Source organism: Urocitellus parryii, chromosome 12, assembly GCF_045843805.1.
Source record: "Urocitellus parryii isolate mUroPar1 chromosome 12, mUroPar1.hap1, whole genome shotgun sequence".
Lineage (NCBI taxonomy): Eukaryota > Metazoa > Chordata > Mammalia > Rodentia > Sciuridae > Urocitellus > Urocitellus parryii.
The window spans coordinates 51,754,505-51,772,086 of NC_135542.1; the positions used below are offsets into that span (position 1 = coordinate 51,754,505).

Consider the following 17,582-nt stretch of genomic DNA (forward strand, 5'->3'; position numbering starts at 1 on the left):
CGTGGCCGCTCCACGTCGCCCGCCCGCCTGGTTGCAGCCGCCGCCCAGGGCCGGGCAGAGTCCAGAGCAGCGCCAGCCGCCGCCCCGCCCGCCTCCCCTGCCCCGCGGTCCACGGAGCCCTGCGATCCCGCGGGAGGAAGGGGCGGGGTACCGGTGTCACTGAGACCAACAGACTGGTGAGGCTGGTGTGTGTGACAGACACACACACACACACACACACACACTCACACACACACACGTAGAGAGGCAGACAGAGGGCAAGGCTGGTACTATGAGAGGGTTTAACTGTGGTCATGCCATAGGTGCAAGTGGCTCTGCTTGGGAGATGCAGACGTATGTGACAAAATAGAATGGAATAATTTACTCCTTTCATGTGTGATTGTGACTGGTGTATGCGGCCATGGGTATGAGGAACTTGACATAGTGGGGATATTTTGTGTCTGTGTCCAGTGTGGGAATGGGCTTGAGAGAGTATGGCCAACGTGTGCTTGATCTTCTAGGTGTGTGATAGTATGAGATTCAAGCACTATATGTATACGGGTATCTGGGTGAACTCTTCCGGAATTGTTAGTGATGTTCAAATGACACTGAGCTGCGACTGCTGTTTCCAGTGAAGGTGTCACTGTGTAACTAAGGAATGGCTCAGTCGTATGAGGGGAGGGTCAGGTGGGGTTGTCAGGAGAAACTATCACCACAAGGGCCATGGTGGCAGCATTGCAATTGTGTGGCTGTAGCTTTGTGATCAAAATGAGGTTGTCACCTGCTTTTGTCCTAGTGGCCAGTCCCTCTACCTAGGTTCTGCACTGCATCCTCACCCACTGACCCAAAGACTTAGTTCTTTAAATGACCTCATGTCTTGATCTTCAGCTTCCCCCTCTCCAGCAGACCTTCCATCAGCAGTCATGACAGCAGCAAGCCATTCTCACCTGTCATCCTTCCTATGGGGAGTCTTGATGGCCACTGCCTCCTTGGTTCACAATATCCACTCCTCCCTCCCTACCGCCCTCCCTCTCTGGGCATTTCACACCCCATCTGTTCAATGTTTATGGCTAACATAACTTCCATCATCTCTGTTATGGGTTCAGTTGTGTCCTCCAAAAATTTATATGTTGAAATCCAAACTCCTAGTACCTCAAAATGTGCCTTAATTGGGAATAGGGTCCTTGCTGATGTAATTAATTAAGATGAGGTCAGTAGGTGTGGTGGCACACACCTATAATTCTACAACTTGGGAGGCTGAGGAAGGAGGATCACAAGTTTGAGATCAATCTGGCAACTTAGGGAGACCCTGTCTCAATATAAAACAAAAAGTGTTGAGGGTGTAGGTCAGAGGCAGAGCACTTGCCTAACATGCTCAAGGCAATGGGTTAAACTGCCCTACCAAAAAATGGGAATGGGGCTTCAGAGTTCCCCTTCTGCAGTTCTTGCTGCACCCCCCCCCACCTTTATTGGTATTGGAGATTGAATTCAGGGGCACTTAACCACTGAGCCGCATCCCCAGCCCCTTCTGTCTTTTCTGCACTGTGAGGTCAAGTAGGTGGCACTCTCTCTATATATACATTTTTTAATATTTATTTTTTTAGGTACAGATGGACACAACACAATGCCTTTATTTTTTTTTATGTGGTGCTGAGGATCAAACCCGGATCCCGCCCGTGCTAGGAGAGCACTCTACCACTGAACCACAATCCCAGCCCCTTTATGTGGTGCTGAGGATTGAACCCAGGGCCTCACATGCTAGGCGAGCACTCTACCACTGAGCCACAACACCAGCCCCAGGCACTATATTTGAAGAACAGACCATCACCAGACACTGTACATGTTGGCACTTTGATCTTGGATTTTTCAGCCTCCAGAATTGTGAGAAATAAATTTCTGTTGCTTATAAATTTCCCCAGTTTGTGTATTTTGTTATAGCAGCCCATAGAGACTAAGACAAACCTACGTGAAAATGGAGATAGAGATGTAGGTAATGCTTCCACAAGCCAAGGAACACTAAGGATTGTGGGCAAACCACCAGAAGCTAGGGGAAAGGCATACATGGATCAGATCCTCACAGCCTTCAGGAGGATCAACTGTGTTGACATCTTGATCTTGACTTCTAGCATCCAAAAGTGTTAAGACAGTAGTTTCTGTTGTTTACAATACTTTGTTCTAGCAACCCTGTAAACTAATGCATCATCTAAATGCTAATGACTAGCAAATCTCTAATTTCCATTTGTAAGTAAGAACCTACTAATTTGGGCTGGGGATGTGGCTCAAGCGGTAGTGTGCTCGCCTGGCATGCGTGTGGCCCGGGTTCAATCCTTAGCACCACATACAAACAAAGATGTCGTGTCCACTGAAAACTAAAAAAAAAATATTAAAATTCTCTCTCTCTCTCTTTAAAAAAAAAAAGAACCTACTAATTTGAGAGGTCAGTGCCATTGAAAGAAAATTTAATGTTATTCACAGTTACCCTAGAGATGAGAGGCAAGGCAAGCCATGCTTGGCTGCAAGGAGAAGCACCAGTGCCTCAGGAGGCAGGCAGAAGCAAGAAGGCAAAGGCCTCAGCCTTTATTGGGGTCTTCGTGGGAAAGGCAAGGGTAGGGGGATGTTTAGGATTAGCTAGTTTGAATAGTTCTGGAGAGCTTCAGAATGCTGGGGTTATCCCTAGTTGTGTGGCACCAGGTCCTGGGGTGATTTAGGGTAAGGGAAGTATTGGTTTGGAGTGTGAGAGTTAAATAAAGGAAGTGGCTCAGAGTTTGGGCTCTGGATCACAGGGGAAATATAACAACCCTGGCCACTAGTTAGACCCTGAGATTAGTTGATGCCAAATAGAAAAATACAGAACCTAAGAAAACACGGAACAACTACCAGCACCTCAACTCTACATGTCTGAGTCTGAATGCATCCTTTTTCTCCTCAAACCTTTCCCTCTCATGGCTTCTCCATCCCAGGGCAAACATCCCTGCCTCTGTGTAGTTGCAAACCTGGGAGGGTCATCCATATTTCTCCTTCTGCCCCATCTCCAACTACTAGCACATCCTATCTTGAAGATTTATTTTTATGCTTTTTTTTTTTAATGGTACTGGGGATTGAACTGAAGAGCACTTTACCACTGAGATACATCCTCAGCCCCTTTTAAAAATTTTTATTTTGAGACAGATTCTCACTAAGTTGCTTAGGACCTTGCTAAGTTGCTGAGACTGGGGAACTTGTGATCCTCCTGCCTCAGCCTTCTGAGTTGCTGGGATTTAGAGGTGTGTGTTTCTGCACCTGTCTATCTTGAAGATTTTCACTCCTCTCCCTGGCTGTCCTCAAGTCTAGGCAGCCATCTTCTGGAGTGTGGGTAATAGCCTCCCCATTGGCCTCTCTGTTTCTGTTTTTTTCTGCTTGTTTTCCTTCTTCCCCAACCTGAGTAGCCTAAGGGATTTTTTAAAAACATAACTCTGATCTCATCAATCAACCCTTTTTAAACTCCTCTGATGGCTTTCCTCTGCCTTTAAGATAAACTCTAACTTCTTTCTGCAGCTGCTAACCACCTGGTCCTTGGCCACCCTTGTGCTCAGCTACACCAAATATCTTTTGGCTCCCTTAAGAAGTCTCTCACTTATCCTGGAGCTAGCACTCCCACCTCCCACTTGCCTGGGTAACTCCTATTCATTTTTTTGTCCCCTCCCCAATGAAGCTTGGGCACCCTCCTCAGTGCCACTATGGCAGCAAGTACTTCCTTTTTCTAGCATCACTCCCTGTAGTAGAGGTTCAACCCTGAGGACATATTCGAATCGCATTGATACCTGAGATGTTCTTCAGATCAACTCTATCAGAGGTGGGATATGGGCACTGACAGTTTATACAACTCCCAAGTGATTCTCATCTGCAATCATGGTAGAAAACCATAGCTCTTCTATGTTCCTTATTACTCTATCCCAATGAAGACAGGATCAGAATCCTTGGGATATCTATATCCAGTGCCTGGTACAGAGTGAATGATGAATAAAGTATCTTTTATATGACTACTATTGGCAGGGATTGTATGAGACAACAGAGTGACACTGCAGGAATGACATTAACCTGGGATTTGGATTGCCACCACTGAGCATCAGAATCCGGAGCGCGTAACAGTTTGGGGTTGTCACAGTTGGACAGTGATTGTACCCTGTGTATGAAGGTCACTGTGAATATACTCTGCATGGCAGGGCAGAATATCCCACAAGAATGGCTGTGCCCAGAGTGTGATTGAGTAATTGGAGAGTTCTGACCAGGATGTTTGATTTTGCTGTTGCAGGGGAAGTTTGAGGAAGGAGCCGGAGATGGCTCACAAGATGGCAGCCGTGGGAGAGGCTGCTTGTCCTTGAACTGCACGCTTGTAACCGCGAAGGGGCCTTGGGAGGTAAGGAAGAGGGGGCCGGAGGCTATTGGCAAGTCATTGGTGCTGCCTCAGTGAGGGCAGGTACGCAGCTCACTCAGCGCCCTGGCACCGTCTCTCGTCGCTCCATTCCCAGCACAGGCGGGAGGCGGGTCTTTGAAGACCGACCAATGGTGTGAAAGGGGCGGGGCCGACGCCGAACTGCGAGCGGAAGAGTCAAGGTTCAGGATCTGGAGCCGGTCGGGAGCTTGGGAGTTGGGAGCTCCCTACCCAAGATGCTGAGTTCCTCCCTGAGCTCCCAGAACGGCACATGGACAGAGACATTCTCTCTGCTTTTGGCTCTTGGCGTTGCCCTCTACTTGGGCTACTATTGGGCGTGTGTGCTCCAGGTGGGTGCGAGCCCAGCGCTCTGAACGGTGGGTTTGGGTACTCGGGTGTAGGGAGCCACTTCCAACCGGAATTCGAGCCTTTTGTGAAAACTTTGATGGTTAAGTCTCGTGCCTCAGGTGAAATTTGCCTTTATCACTTAATGGAGAGTCAGTTCTTTGCCTCCCTAGATTCTCTGCATTCTCCCATGCCAGCTGATCCAGCTGGGCACCATGTGGTCAGGCATTTGGGGAAAGGCAGGGTGAAAGACATCCTGAAGTGTCAAAAGAGACGTGCACACTCCGCTTTCCTTTTTAGGTGGTCTAGCAGTTTTCTCATTAGCAGCACTGAAAGATGGAAACAGGCCTGTGGTTTGTAGGCAATCCCAGGACCACCTCCATCAGCCCAATAAAGGCTCCCTTCCTTTGAGGGCTGTCAGACCTGATGGATAACCTTAACTGTCTATGTACATTCAGCCCTGTATTAAGTTCTCCACATATAGTGTGATGAAAAAGTATAAAGAGGCTGATTTTGATCAATTTGGGGATTTTCTTACTGAAATTTGATAAGTACAGAAAAATCTTTTGATCTTCATTAAAAATCTGTTTCAGCTAGCTGGGTCTCAACAAGAAACCTATTGATTCAAGTCCTTAAAAGAGGCCTATAGGAGCCTGGTGTGGTGGTGCTCACCTGTAATCCCAGTGGCTTAGGAGGCTGAGGCAGGAGAATCACAAATTCCAGGCCAGTCTCAGCAAATTAGTGAGGCCCTAAGAAATTTAGTGAGACCCTGACTCAAATTAAAAAATAAAAAGGATTGGGGATGTGGCTCAGTGGGAAAGGTCTTGTGTCTCATTTGGGTTCAATCCCCAATAACACCCCCCCCCCCACACACACAAATATAAATAAAAGGCCTATAGGAGCTGGGCCCTGTGGCTCTTGCACCTGTTGTCACAGCTGTTGGGGCTAGGACTGAGGCAGGAGGATTGCTTTAGCTCAAGAGTTCAGACCAGCCTGAGCAACATTTCAAGACACTATAAGTTTGGGCTGGATGTGTAGATCAGTGGTAGAGTGTGTGTTCTTAGCATGCTTGAGGCCCTGGACTTGATCCTCACCATGGATAATAATAATAAGCCTTCCTTAATAAAAACAGTTTAAAATCCCACAGTCTCACAATACTGTTAAGCCTCACCTTATACAGCAGATTTGGAAAGATGGTCAGATCAGACCTGTCCTGAATAAAACATTTTTCTTTCTTTCTTTCTTTCTTTTTTTTTTTTTTTTAGAGAGAGATAGAGGTAGAGAGAGAGAGAGAATTTTTAATATTTATTACTTAGTTATCAGCTGGTACAACATCTTTGTTTGTATATGGTGCTGAGGATCGAACCCGGGCCACACGCATGCCAGGTGAGCGCGCCACAGCTTGAGCCACATCCCCAGCCCAATAAAACATTTTTCTTTGCTTGCATCCAGCCACACAGCAGAGTCCCTACTCTATACTCCAAACCCTTTCTTGACTTCCAGATACTGATGCAAGGAAAGTACCATTCTGGAGAGCCCGAGGACATGGAATTTAGGCTGTCCAGCATGGTAATGGATTAGTACTGATTTATCCACAGCAGCCAATGGCATATTACTAGGATTGAGTCAAGAAACATTTTGCTAGAGATCAAGAGGCTAACTCACATAAGTCAAGCCTGTAAACTAATTTGTTGGTCTTGTTCTCTACTACTGAGCTGTGTGAGGATTTAATAAGTTGATAGCAACTCAAAATCTTGGCAATTAGGAGGTAATATAGTACAGTGACTAAATGGCTCAGTTCTAGAGTCAGAACATCTTGGATTTGAATCTTCAGCTCTGACACAAAGCTGTTGTTTGATCCAGGCGCATGCCTGTAATCCCAGCAGCTCAGGAGGCTGAGGCAGGAGAACCGAGAGTTCAAAGACAGCCTCAGCAAAATTGAGGCACTAAGCAACTCAGTGAGACCCTGTCTCTAAATAAAAATACAAAACAGGGTTGGGGATGTGGCTCAGTGGTCAAGTGCCCCAAGTTTGACTTCTGACAAGTTATTTGACTTTCAGACTGTTCACAGAGAGGGATCATAGAGCTTAAAGAACCATTATGACAATCATAAAATAAAATCATGTAAAGTGCTTATTAGCACAATGCCTAGAACATAATGAGCACTCCAGATTTTACCTACAAGTATTACTGATACCATATTATTAATTCTGCCTTGCCTCTTGTTTGCTATGTGACTGGGTAAACCACCATGACCTTTGAGAATCATAACTTCTTCACTTATATCTTTTCTCATAAGGTTGGTTTAAACTAGTGCATCTAGCACCCTGTGAGTCATTACTTTTATTCCAGGGTTTAAGGAGCAGGGTCCAAGTCATATCTCCCAAAAGTCACACTATTAACTTGACCTCTCTGGTTTATCTTATCATTTGCCCAGTCCCTTTTGAGCATCTGGATTGTAAGAGAGGAATCCAAGCAAGTTCCTCCAAAATCCAATTTCTGTTACTGAGGCTGAGGCCTTTTGCCTGTTCCACATACTCCTTAAGCTTTCTATGTGGCTGGGCCTTCATTCACTTGAGGCCTATTCTGAACCAAGCAGGGAAAGCGAAAGTTAGGTCAGTACCCACTAATCTCATCTGCCCCTGTTATCCCATTGCTGTGCCCTTTGTCCTGGCTGGCATGAATAAAAATATTTGTTTACATGAAGACTGTTCTTTCTGTAAAGAAAGGTCTAATAGTAGGTGCCCTGTAGAAAGAAGCCCTTCAACAGTGAGCAGAGACATTAGGAAAAACAAGAATATGCAGATGAGGTACTAAAATCCAGAGGGGCCTGTGACCAGAGGGCACCTCAGGAAGAAGACAGCAAGGAAAAGACTGCCAATGGTGCTACATTTTTTCAGCCCCTACTCACAACCCCAGCTCTTCCTGCAGGGGATCAGCTTTATATTACCTGCTGTCTCCCAAGTGGGTTGGGAGCAGGGATAGGCTGAGCGAGGCAGTCAGCACTCAGCTGCAGCAGCTCTCAGTTTAGGGTCAATTTGGGAGATGATACTCCAGGACTGGGGTTCTATGGAATTCTGGCTGACTGTTCATGGCCATTCGAGACTAAGATGTGGTAGATATGTCACTTGACAAAGCAGGGTCCTCTAGGCTGATCTCTGGGGAGAAGGGTTACTCACCTCCTGGTGCTAGGTGCCTCACAAGCTTGGGGCAAAATCAAGGAAGATTATGGGGCAAAAATCAAGGAAGATTTTGCTATGTGATTACAGAGGCCTCGCCTGGTGGCTGGACCCCAGTTTCTGGCCTTCCTGGAGCAACACTGTCCAATCACTAAGGAAATTTTCTACCCCACACTGTGGTGTTTTGAGGGACGGCTACAAACCATCTTTCGAGTCCTCCTACAGTCTCAGCCCCTAGTCCCTTACCAGAGGTAAGAAGGGACAGAATGGGGTGGACATGAAGCTGCAAGTCCCTAGGGGAAACCTATCTACCTCTTTTAAAGTGAAGGTAATCTTTGCTCCATTTACCTCGGTGTGTTGAGGGCACAGTGAGATTGAGTAAATGGAAGGGCTCTCTGATTGCACACCACAAGGTAATATTCAATCTCATGCCCCATTCTGGTCAGTCTTATTTTTTACATAAGCATACCTTCAAATGATGCTAGTGGGAAACTTTTGGACGTGTAGGTGAGGCAGGGGATGAACTTTTGAAGTACATCAAATCCCTAGTAGTATCTTTGTGTGCCCATCTCTTCCAAACCACAGTGAAGTCCTCCAAACTCCAGATGGAGGCCAGTTCATGCTAGACTGGGCAGAGCAGCCCACCAGCAGTCACTACTCTGATCCTGCCACCCAGCCCATTGTGTTGCTGCTTCCTGGCATCAGTGGCAGTAGCCAAGAGACATACATTTTACACCTGGCAAGCCAAGCTTTAAGGGACGGCTACAGGTAAGGATGGGCACAGTTCAGGAGTTGGGGAGCCTGAGAAATTATAATAGGGAGAAGTCAGTCCAATCCTGATGGAGAGCTTTAGGAAGGGAGTCTTAACAGGGGTCTCTTTGAAGACTATCAAAAGGGGAGGGGATCAAAAGGGGAAGGTCTGGTTGATGTACCTATGTATGCCCCCAGAGCTGTCGTATTTAATAACCGGGGCTGCCGTGGGGAAGAACTGCTGGTGAGTACCCTCCTTCCCCATGATGGCTCTGTATCTGCTCCCTTTTGAGACACTTGGCCCTGGGGCCCTACCCTCCTGCCTACCTACCCTTCCTCCCTTTCCCCACCACCTCCTAAGCCCTTCCATTTTGCTACCTTCTAGTCTCCTCCCTCCCTGTCCAATAATCCCATTTGCCCTTAGACCCACAGGGCATATTGTGCCAGCAATACTGAAGATCTAGAGACAGTTGTGAACCTCATAAAGCGCCGCTACCCTCAAGCTCCATTGCTGGCTGTGGGCATCTCTTTTGGAGGGTAATGGTTGCCTGGGCTTAAGTCAAAGGCCCAGTCTTCCCTTCTTTCCACCTCCATGTCCTTTCTTTCTCCATCCCAACTCACTCGTGCAAACCTTCTTTCATGGCCCCTTGTCCAATCCTGCAGGATACTGGTGCTGAACTACCTGGCACGAACTGGGAAGGCTGCGGGATTAGTGGCAGGACTGACTCTATCTGCATGCTGGGATTCCTTTGAGACCTCTCACTCCTTGGAGACCCCCCTCAACTCACTGCTCTTCAATGGGCCCCTCACTGCTGGGCTCTGCCAGTTTGTGAACAGGTAGGGAGGGTAGGAGGGAGCAGAAGAGAGGGCAGGACAGCAGATGTGCCAGGCTTTCCCAATACTTGGTCAGTTCTTACCTAGGCTTTCTCATGTGTGAGATAGTACAATAGGCTAAAGGCTTTGGGCCATAAGTAGGAGTCAAGATAAACCCTGATTATACTCTTTTCCAGAAATAGAAGGACAATTGAAAACGTGGTGGATGTAGACTTTGTGCTACAGGTATAATCTTTCAACCATCCTCAGCCCCAATATTACTCTACCACTGTCTTCCTCTTCTGTTATCTTAGCCCCTCCTGCCCCTACCACATAGGCCCGCACAATCCGCCAGCTTGATGAGCGTTACACATCTATAGCCTTTGGGTATAAAGACTGTGATGACTATTACCAAGCATCAAGCCCAAGAACCAAGGTCAATGCCATCCAGGTCCCTGTGCTCTGCCTCAATGCAGCAGATGACCCCTTCTCCCCAGTCCATGGTGAGTAGCTTGAATCATGAAACCTTAACCTCAGAGAAAGTAGACCATGAGGTACAGGTGGAAAAACTGGGTTCTCATTAAATACCAGGTCCCTAACCTCTTTTCTGACTCCCTCCCAGCCTTACCCCTACAGGCTGCCCAGCGCTCTCCCCAGGTTGCACTGCTCATCACAGCTCGGGGTGGCCACATCGGTTTCATGGAAGGGCTGCTGCCTTGGCAGCACTGCTACATGAACCGCCTCTTGCATCAGTACGCCAGCGCCATCTTCCAGCATCCAGCAGAGCTGACTGACCTAAAGGCACTCCCACCTTCTGGGGACATAAAGAGCTGACAAGAGTACATTTGGGATCTCAGTTCAATCTTCCCTTGTTTATTAAATATCAACTCTTCTTGCCTACTGGGCTGAGGTTCATTTTTCCCTTTCTTCAAGGCCGGGGTAGACCATCCAGGAACTTACTGCTTGTTTAGCCTGGTTGGCTTGGCACTACCCACCTGAACTCAGAGGTTGCTACCTGAGTCTTCTTTTTGCCCTTTCCTGCCTTAATAGTAGGTGCCAGGCCAGTCCTTGTCTCAACAAAGACAAGGATTATCATTTGAAGGCTGTGAGGGGAGGAGAAACAGATTGTTTCTTTAAGAAGGACGGCAGTACCTCCAGGGTCTTCAGCATCTTCACATGTTCCTGGAGGAGGACAAGCTCAACACTGGAGCCTCTGGTAGACAGAGGGAAGGAGACAGGTAGTATTTATGGTCCAGGCTTTAGACATTAGTGTCTTGGGTGGACCCACAGGTGATGAATCCAGGGCTCCCAGGACCCAGAATCACACAGGGCCACAACCAAGCTTTAACAGAGAAGGGCAAGCAGTGCCCATCAGTCTCATCAGAGGCAGCTTCAACTATGGATCCAAATGGAGTAATAAGAGTCCAGGCCTCTATTCTGCTCTTGAAGGTGGCAGTGTCCAGGCCCCTGATTCCCAGGGGCTAAAGAGGCTAAAGGAAACCTGGAAAGGCACTCTGGAGCAGCAGGATGGTCACAACAATAAGCCCGACACATAACAGGAGCAGCAGCCACACAGGAACACTCCCTGTGGGTAGAGGTGAGAGAAATGAGCAAAGGGCCTTCAGAGACTGAAGACCAAAACCTTCAACCTGTTAAGGAGGAGGCAGATGGATGGCTATAAACAAAGCAAACAAGCAGCTATTCTCCATGGGTGAGTTTCTGCTACAGCTAAAGGTGGGATAGGAACCCAAACCCCCAATGACTCACGCCTTGAGGGCAACAGGTGCAACTGGCAACGACTGTCCACAGCCACAGAGAACAGGGCAGTTTCATGGGACCCGAGAAGTTCTGGACCACGACCCTTCTCAGGTAGGAAGGCCACATCTGTAACCACAATGCCATGGGCCTCCCTCATGTAATAGAGGCGCTGAAGACAGGAAGAAAAATAGTGAGGGAAAGCCCAGTTAGAAGCGTTCCCTCTGGGAGACATTCTGCCCACCGCCACCAGGCTTCCCCTATGGATGGACCAGATCCCTTCTGGCACTCAGGGTAGAGTAGCCAACAGTCTTCCCACAGGGCTATGCCAATGTCCACCCATTACCTGAAGAGAGAAAGCTATGTAGATGGCTACAGAGCCAGTGACCGTACCCAGGCCTAGGAAGGTGCCCGATTCACTGTAACAAACAACAAAAGGCTCATTATCTTCAGGAACTCAGGCAGGACTGTTCCCAAACTCCCCCAGGACCCCTCTGCCCAGCCAAGCCACCACTGTCTCATACCTGACACTGAGGCAGGAGATGACTTCATTGCCACAGGGTTTGGTACGAAGAGGCAAGAAAGAAGAACCATCCCAGGCTGTGAGGTAGCAAGGTGGGGGCTGGCGCAGCCGCTTGTGGGGGATCTGCACTGTGAACAGCCGCAGCCCAGAAGGCTGGTCTGGAACCTGCCCAAACCTAGGAGCCAGGCAAGGGACTATTCAGCTCCTGGGTCTTCCTCTTCAGAGGTTTGTGCACTCCTGTCCCTAATCATGCTGGATGTTAACACCTGGCAAGGCCACAGTTGTTCCTCCTCTCCCCCACCATAGCTAGGCTATGCCTCTTTTAGCCACCGTCAGGGTCTTCATACCTGCAAGCCTGGTAGCGGTAAGGCGTGTTAGAAAAGGTGGGTCCATTTTCTTGCCAGTGCAGCTGCATCAGTAGCTGATCTTTCTGCCACACAGAGGCCTTAAGGTCCCAGCCTACAGTTACCAACTAGTTAGGAATAAAGATTCCAGAGATGGCTAGTTAGGATCTACTTCCTGTGCAAACAGTATAAGCACTTCCTTACTCCTTTCTACATCCCCTTCCCACACTCCACCTCACCTTGCCATCAGGCCCCAAAGCCAGGTCTTCAATATCCCCTTCATGGGCTTTGAACTCCAGAACTTTCTCCAGGCTGGGTACCTACAGCCAAGCCACCAACCTGATTAGGCCAGATAGCAAGAGCACTATGATCCTCACCCCTCTTCTTCAATGGCCACTCACAAGTTTCCCAGAACTCATTCAGATTTTTACAATTTTGGTCTTGTTGCAACTACCATTCATCTTCCCTAAACCCCCAAAGTCACACCTTCCAGATACGAACGAAGCCATCTGTTCCTCCAGTGGCAAGCAGGGTGTTATCATGGTTGAAACACACAACTTTCTGCAGTGGATCAGAGCCGAAGTTTGTCTGCACTGCCTGCAAATTCTCAACCTTGAGCTCTCCCCCCTCAGGATGGGTTTCAGCTCCTGATTTCTTCTCTGCTGGGGTTGCCCCCTTCCTTTGTCGAAGCCCTTGCTCCTTGGAACCTGCAACACAAACAACTTGCCAGGATCCAGCCCTCTGTATTAAATAGAATTGGTCGCTCTCTATATGGCAAGGATTTCTACAGCTTCTAGCTGCTAACATGACCTTGCAGTTTCACTTCTTTAAAGACAAAGATGAAAATGATCTTATTCATTTAACCCTTTTCCCAAAGCTCCTCACCTGCCTTCTCTGCCTTGTTGTCTTTCTGCTTATGGACCCGGAAACGCAGGAGCTGACATTGGGCATCCTGCCCTGCAGCAAGGATATCACCCGCCAGTGCCAAGTTCATGGTAGCCCGTGTCTCCGTGTCATGGGAGTGCAGCAGGGAAGCGCTTAGGCGCCCATTAATTTGTTCTAGCTGCAGAAAGTGCTATGAGAGAGGGAACAAGGATGGGCAAAGTTCAGGGGTGAGCGGAGCACATGCAAGGCAAACTTCTCTTAGTTCTTACCCTTTTTGATCACTGCACTTTCTAGTTCACAGGGTTTTTTCGCGCTGTTTATCTTTTTTTTGGGGCTTTCCAAATTTGTATAGCAAGCAGGCTGGGATAATTATCTCCAGTTTACAGATAAACAGGGTGGAACTCCAAAAAGTGAAGGAACCGGGGCTGGGGATATAGCTCAGTTGGTAGGGTGCTTGCCTCACAGGCACAAGACCTTGGGTTCACACACACACACAAACACAGAGGGAACCTAGGTAGCCTAAGGGCCAACAGCAGCGCTGGAGCCTGCTACAGGGCAGATCAACAAGAAAAAGCCCGGATAAGACCCCTGGAGCTGTTCGCAAGGTGTAGCTTAGGCATTCCTGCCTACCCGGCGGGTGTGCAGCTTTTACTCCTCCTTCCGAGTCTCTCAACCGCCTGCTGAGTAAAATTCTCGGTTGAAATTGGCACGGGGGTTCCCGGTATGCCGGGTTTTCCCACCGTAAATGGGCAGGACCCGAAGCTGGGGTGCGGGCCACCCCTGCGGCCCCGGAATTGTCCCCAGCCCGCGGTGTGACCCGGTCCTACTGGCCTCGAGCTCTCACCACTCCATTCTTTATGCCGGTCTTGGCAGCGCCTCCTCCGCCCGCAGCGATGAGCAGGCCCGCGCTGGGGTCGACCTGAAGCGCGTACAACGGGAACGGGGCCCGGTAAAGCTCTGGAGGCCGGCGACGGCCCATCCCGCCCGCCGCGCGTTCACTGTCAGCCCCGAGGCACCGAGGACATGCCGCGTCCGCACTTCGGCTACTTCCCCGGCCGCTGCTGAACTTAGATCGGTCGCTGGCGGAAGGACTCCCGATCCCTTTCACACCCGCCGGGTTGCGACAACTCTAACCACCCACCAGCAGCTATCTTCACTCGGGTCTGACTCTAGCTCGAAGGCGCGCACTGCGCAGGCGCCCCTACCAGTGGCTTTCTCTGCGCAGGCGCACGACGTCGGTACGCGTCAGCACTAGCGGGCCGCTGGGCTACAGCAGCGGAATTCCGACTCCGATCGGGTTCACCGCTTGCGGTGACCACAGACCCGCCATCTTTGTTCTGGGCGCGGGAAGCAGCGGAGGCGGGCCTGGAAGAGGCTACCGAGGGTCAAGAAGCCTTTAATAAATAAATCCTCGAATTACGACTCTTCACCTGAGGAGTGATCCACCGACTCATACATGCAGCCTTTATCTATTACACCTGGGAGGACGTGATTAGTCCAAGGACACAGGCTGGAGACCGCCTGCGGCTCTTGCTTCTTATTTGAGGCGAGATGGACTTGAAACGAACCTGGCTTCAAATCCCAGATTCACTTACCTCCTAATGTGTGGAAACTGTTCTCCATCCTTACCTTGTCCTATGGTTGGCAGAGTCTTCGATTCCCTTTCTCTGGGCTTCTCATTTGCACTTCTGCAGTGAAGGTGTACCCTAACAGACTTGGGGACAGCTTGGTTCCCTGGAAGGTGTCTTCCTTGCCTGACACCCCACCCTTCTGAGAGTGCCTTCGTTTTTTCATCTATGTCAGGATCCCTGTGCTCCCCTGCGAATGAGCTTTAGGAATGCCCTTCCCGGCCAAGAGAAATGGGCAGTTGCATCCTCATCTCAGAGCCCCAAGTGGAATGGGCTTGGTGACTTCATCTGTGGGGATACCAGTGTCTGGTTCCACAGAGTTGAATTAAAAGTGTGAAGGGCCTGACCTAGCCCTTGTGCATCTCAGGACCTAGGGACTTTTGGGTCCCTTCCCCACCTGGGATAGGACACCCGTTGTCCTTGGCCCTTCTATTTCTTTTGACATCCCTGCTTCCTACCCTGGCCTTGTAGGGAACTGTCACCCCTGTAGCTGCAGCCACCCATTCTTTGAGCTCAGGACACAAATATAAGTTTCTCAGGGTCAGGCTTTATTGGATACACTGAAGGCTGAATGGGGCTTTAGGTGCCTTGGGTCCTCTTCAGCCAGGAGACAGCAAACTCCATAAGGGGTTTCCAGGGTTCAGGGCAGGAGAACAGACCTGACCTCCAGTCAACCAGCCCTTCAGGGTGTCTCGGGGGCTCCCCGAGATCTGGGACCTGGTGGGTAGGGTGGGGGTTTGAGAGAGTGCTCCAGGGAGCCTCCGCAGTTCTGGAACTAGGATTGTGACTTTTGGAGAACAGGCTCTGGAGAGGAAGGCCTCTTTGGGGCAGGAGGCAGCTTGGGCTTCAGGGAAGCAGTGGCCTGTTTTGGTGCCTGAGGTGGAGGCTCCGAACACGTGGTGGATCTTGGAGATGGGAGGCCTGCAGACCTGTGGCTCCCGGCCTGCAAGGGTGTGCCTGGGACTGAATTTGCCTGATTCTGAGCCGCTGGGGCTCTGAGCCGCTGAGCTGCTGGGGTCTGGGCTGCTGGTGCTTGATGCGGAGGAGCCTGAGTGGCCTTGCCCTGAAGCCCTACTTCTTCCCGCCTTTTTTCTGGCAACAGATGCAAGGCCCTGGCCTGGCCCTGAGGCAGGCGGAGGCCAAAGCCGATGCCTATGCGGAGTGGCCCAGATTCCTGGCCCTGTGCACAGGGCAGTAGCTGGGGGAATGCAAGCAGCCGGGGTCCAGTCCTGTACTTGGTTTTGGGGCAAGAGGGACCGCGGAGTCGCAGGCACACCAGGCATACGGGATACTCCACAACTGGGGCCTGGCCTGTTTTGCCTAGCCACAGGCGCTGCAGAAGCAGAAGCCGCAGGTCGTGGGCGATGCGGCGGTGCCCCAGGTGGACCACCAGGGCCTGGGCCAGGGCCCCTGGGTCCCTGAACTCTGCAGGGTCCTTCTCGCTTGCCACGCATCCTCCCACCACCCCAGGGGACTTGGTTTCCCTGTACTGAGGCCAGTGCCATGTCTGCTTGTTAGAGTGGACCCCTGGAGAAGGTAGGCTGGGGGAAGTGAGCGTGGAGCTAGGTAGGTCTTGCTGGCAGGAAGGAGTCTGATAACCGGAGCGGGGAGAGTTGTGTGGCTGGGAAGGAGAGGAGGAGCGGGTCAGAGGAGGAGATGGGTAGAGCTGTTGGTTGGAGGGGGAGGAGGACTGTGGAAAGGCAATAGTGCCGTAGCTCTGGTGAAAGAAAGTGGGGGAACTTGGGAGGGGAGAGGAGTAGGAGTGTGGAGCAAAGTCAGAATTTGACTCAGAAGAGTAGGAATGGAGGCCAGGACTAGGGGACAATGGAGAAGGGGAGAAAGGGAGATAGGACTGTGTGGAAGAGGAGAAAGGTGGGTAGGGAGAGAGAGGCTGTAGGGTTAGGGTAGAGGAGTCCACAAGTTGAGAAAGGCCCTGCGGGGGGCGCCCAGGGGGCACTGCGTTCTGTAGCAGCACCTGGTCCTTATTTTGAGGCAACATTGCCTTGAATCCAACTGGGACTGGGGCCACAAGGCCAAGGACAGAGACCTAGCAGAATCAGGACAAGGGTCTCTGAGGCTAGTTGTGGCTGAGAATTAAGGAAGCCTTCTGTGTGCAGTGTGGCTCCGGCCTGATGTTGCTGTGGGCATTGGCAGCAGGAGGAGACACTGAGCCCTCTGGCACCGGGCTCTCGAGGTGCTCAGCGGGGAGCCTAGGTTTAAGCTTGGCTTCTCACTTCTTTGCAGTCAGCCATTGACGAGAGATGTATGGGAATGAGAAATCAGAGCTGCCTTTTGGGAACTGAGGGGCAGCGGTGACTCTCTGGATGGAGCAGAGGAAGACACAGCTCATAGGATCTGCAGAGAAGGAGACAGAGCCCATGATATGGGGTATTGGTCCATTTCTGGCTCTGCATCTGGTGAAAGAAAGTTGCGGGGCCAAGCTTCAGGCTGGACTTACCAAGTCCCTAAGTCTTTGTCACCTTTAGAGTTGGAAGAACTGACAAAATACTCCCAGGGAGGTAAGAAATTGGGAGGAAAAGATGAGGGAGGAGAGAGAGAGAGGGGTGGAGTTGGAGAAGGAGATTTGGGGGATGGGTACTGAGTGGAGGGTATTCTGGTTCTCTTGAGTTCTTACCAATGAGGATTCCTCTGGGCTGTTTCACAAGACACTTCAGCAAAGAGGGGACCTGGGAGAGAGAGAAGAGTTATCAAATGGTGAAAGGGCAATACACCTTCCTCTGCCTCCAGCATCTGTCACCTTAAACTCACCCAGAATTCTGTCTGAATGTTGCCCTCAGTCCTCCTTCAGCCAGGCAGAGGTCTTCTGGTTACAGGGTTTTGTCCTCCTAATCCTGACTCAGAGATTCTGTAAGCATCCTGGTTTCCTGACAATCTGGTTCTCCTGACCGCTGGTCGCCCCTAATGCTGATGTCCTTTAGCTCAGCCTGGCCCTGGCTGAGATGGCTTACC

At 50.2% G+C, this 17,582-nt stretch overlaps 3 protein-coding genes across 4 annotated transcripts; 1 reads left to right on the plus strand and 2 right to left on the minus strand.

Annotated features, from left to right (window-relative positions):
• The first annotated feature begins 92 nt into the window (after positions 1–92).
• On the plus strand, positions 93–10,315 carry Abhd1 (abhydrolase domain containing 1). Its single transcript, XM_026401705.2, has 11 exons — positions 93–176; positions 4,271–4,375; positions 4,488–4,740; positions 8,005–8,165; positions 8,500–8,682; positions 8,863–8,908; positions 9,089–9,201; positions 9,328–9,501; positions 9,675–9,723; positions 9,815–9,980; positions 10,100–10,315. Exons 3-11 carry the CDS (start codon positions 4,627–4,629, stop codon positions 10,309–10,311), a joined length of 1,218 nt encoding a protein of 405 aa, XP_026257490.1. The 5' UTR covers positions 93–176; positions 4,271–4,375; positions 4,488–4,626; the 3' UTR covers positions 10,312–10,315.
• Positions 10,316–10,328: 13 nt separating this feature from the next.
• Preb (prolactin regulatory element binding) lies at positions 10,329–14,179 on the minus strand. Of its 2 annotated transcripts, XM_026401525.2 has the most exons (9): positions 13,829–14,179; positions 12,985–13,174; positions 12,586–12,806; positions 12,339–12,419; positions 12,103–12,227; positions 11,757–11,930; positions 11,579–11,651; positions 11,245–11,404; positions 10,329–11,062 (listed from the first exon to the last, which is right to left on the minus strand). In XM_026401525.2, exons 1-9 carry the CDS (start codon positions 13,961–13,963, stop codon positions 10,968–10,970), a joined length of 1,254 nt encoding a protein of 417 aa, XP_026257310.1. In that variant the 5' UTR covers positions 13,964–14,179; the 3' UTR covers positions 10,329–10,967. The 2 variants fall into 2 exon arrangements, with proteins under 2 accessions (XP_026257310.1, XP_026257379.1); XM_026401594.2 differs by lacking the exon at positions 11,245–11,404.
• Positions 14,180–15,205: 1,026 nt separating this feature from the next.
• Positions 15,206–16,638, minus strand: Prr30 (proline rich 30). Its single transcript, XM_026409061.2, has one exon. It carries the CDS (start codon positions 16,609–16,611, stop codon positions 15,388–15,390), a length of 1,224 nt encoding a protein of 407 aa, XP_026264846.2. The 5' UTR covers positions 16,612–16,638; the 3' UTR covers positions 15,206–15,387.
• Positions 16,639–17,582: the final 944 nt, after the last annotated feature.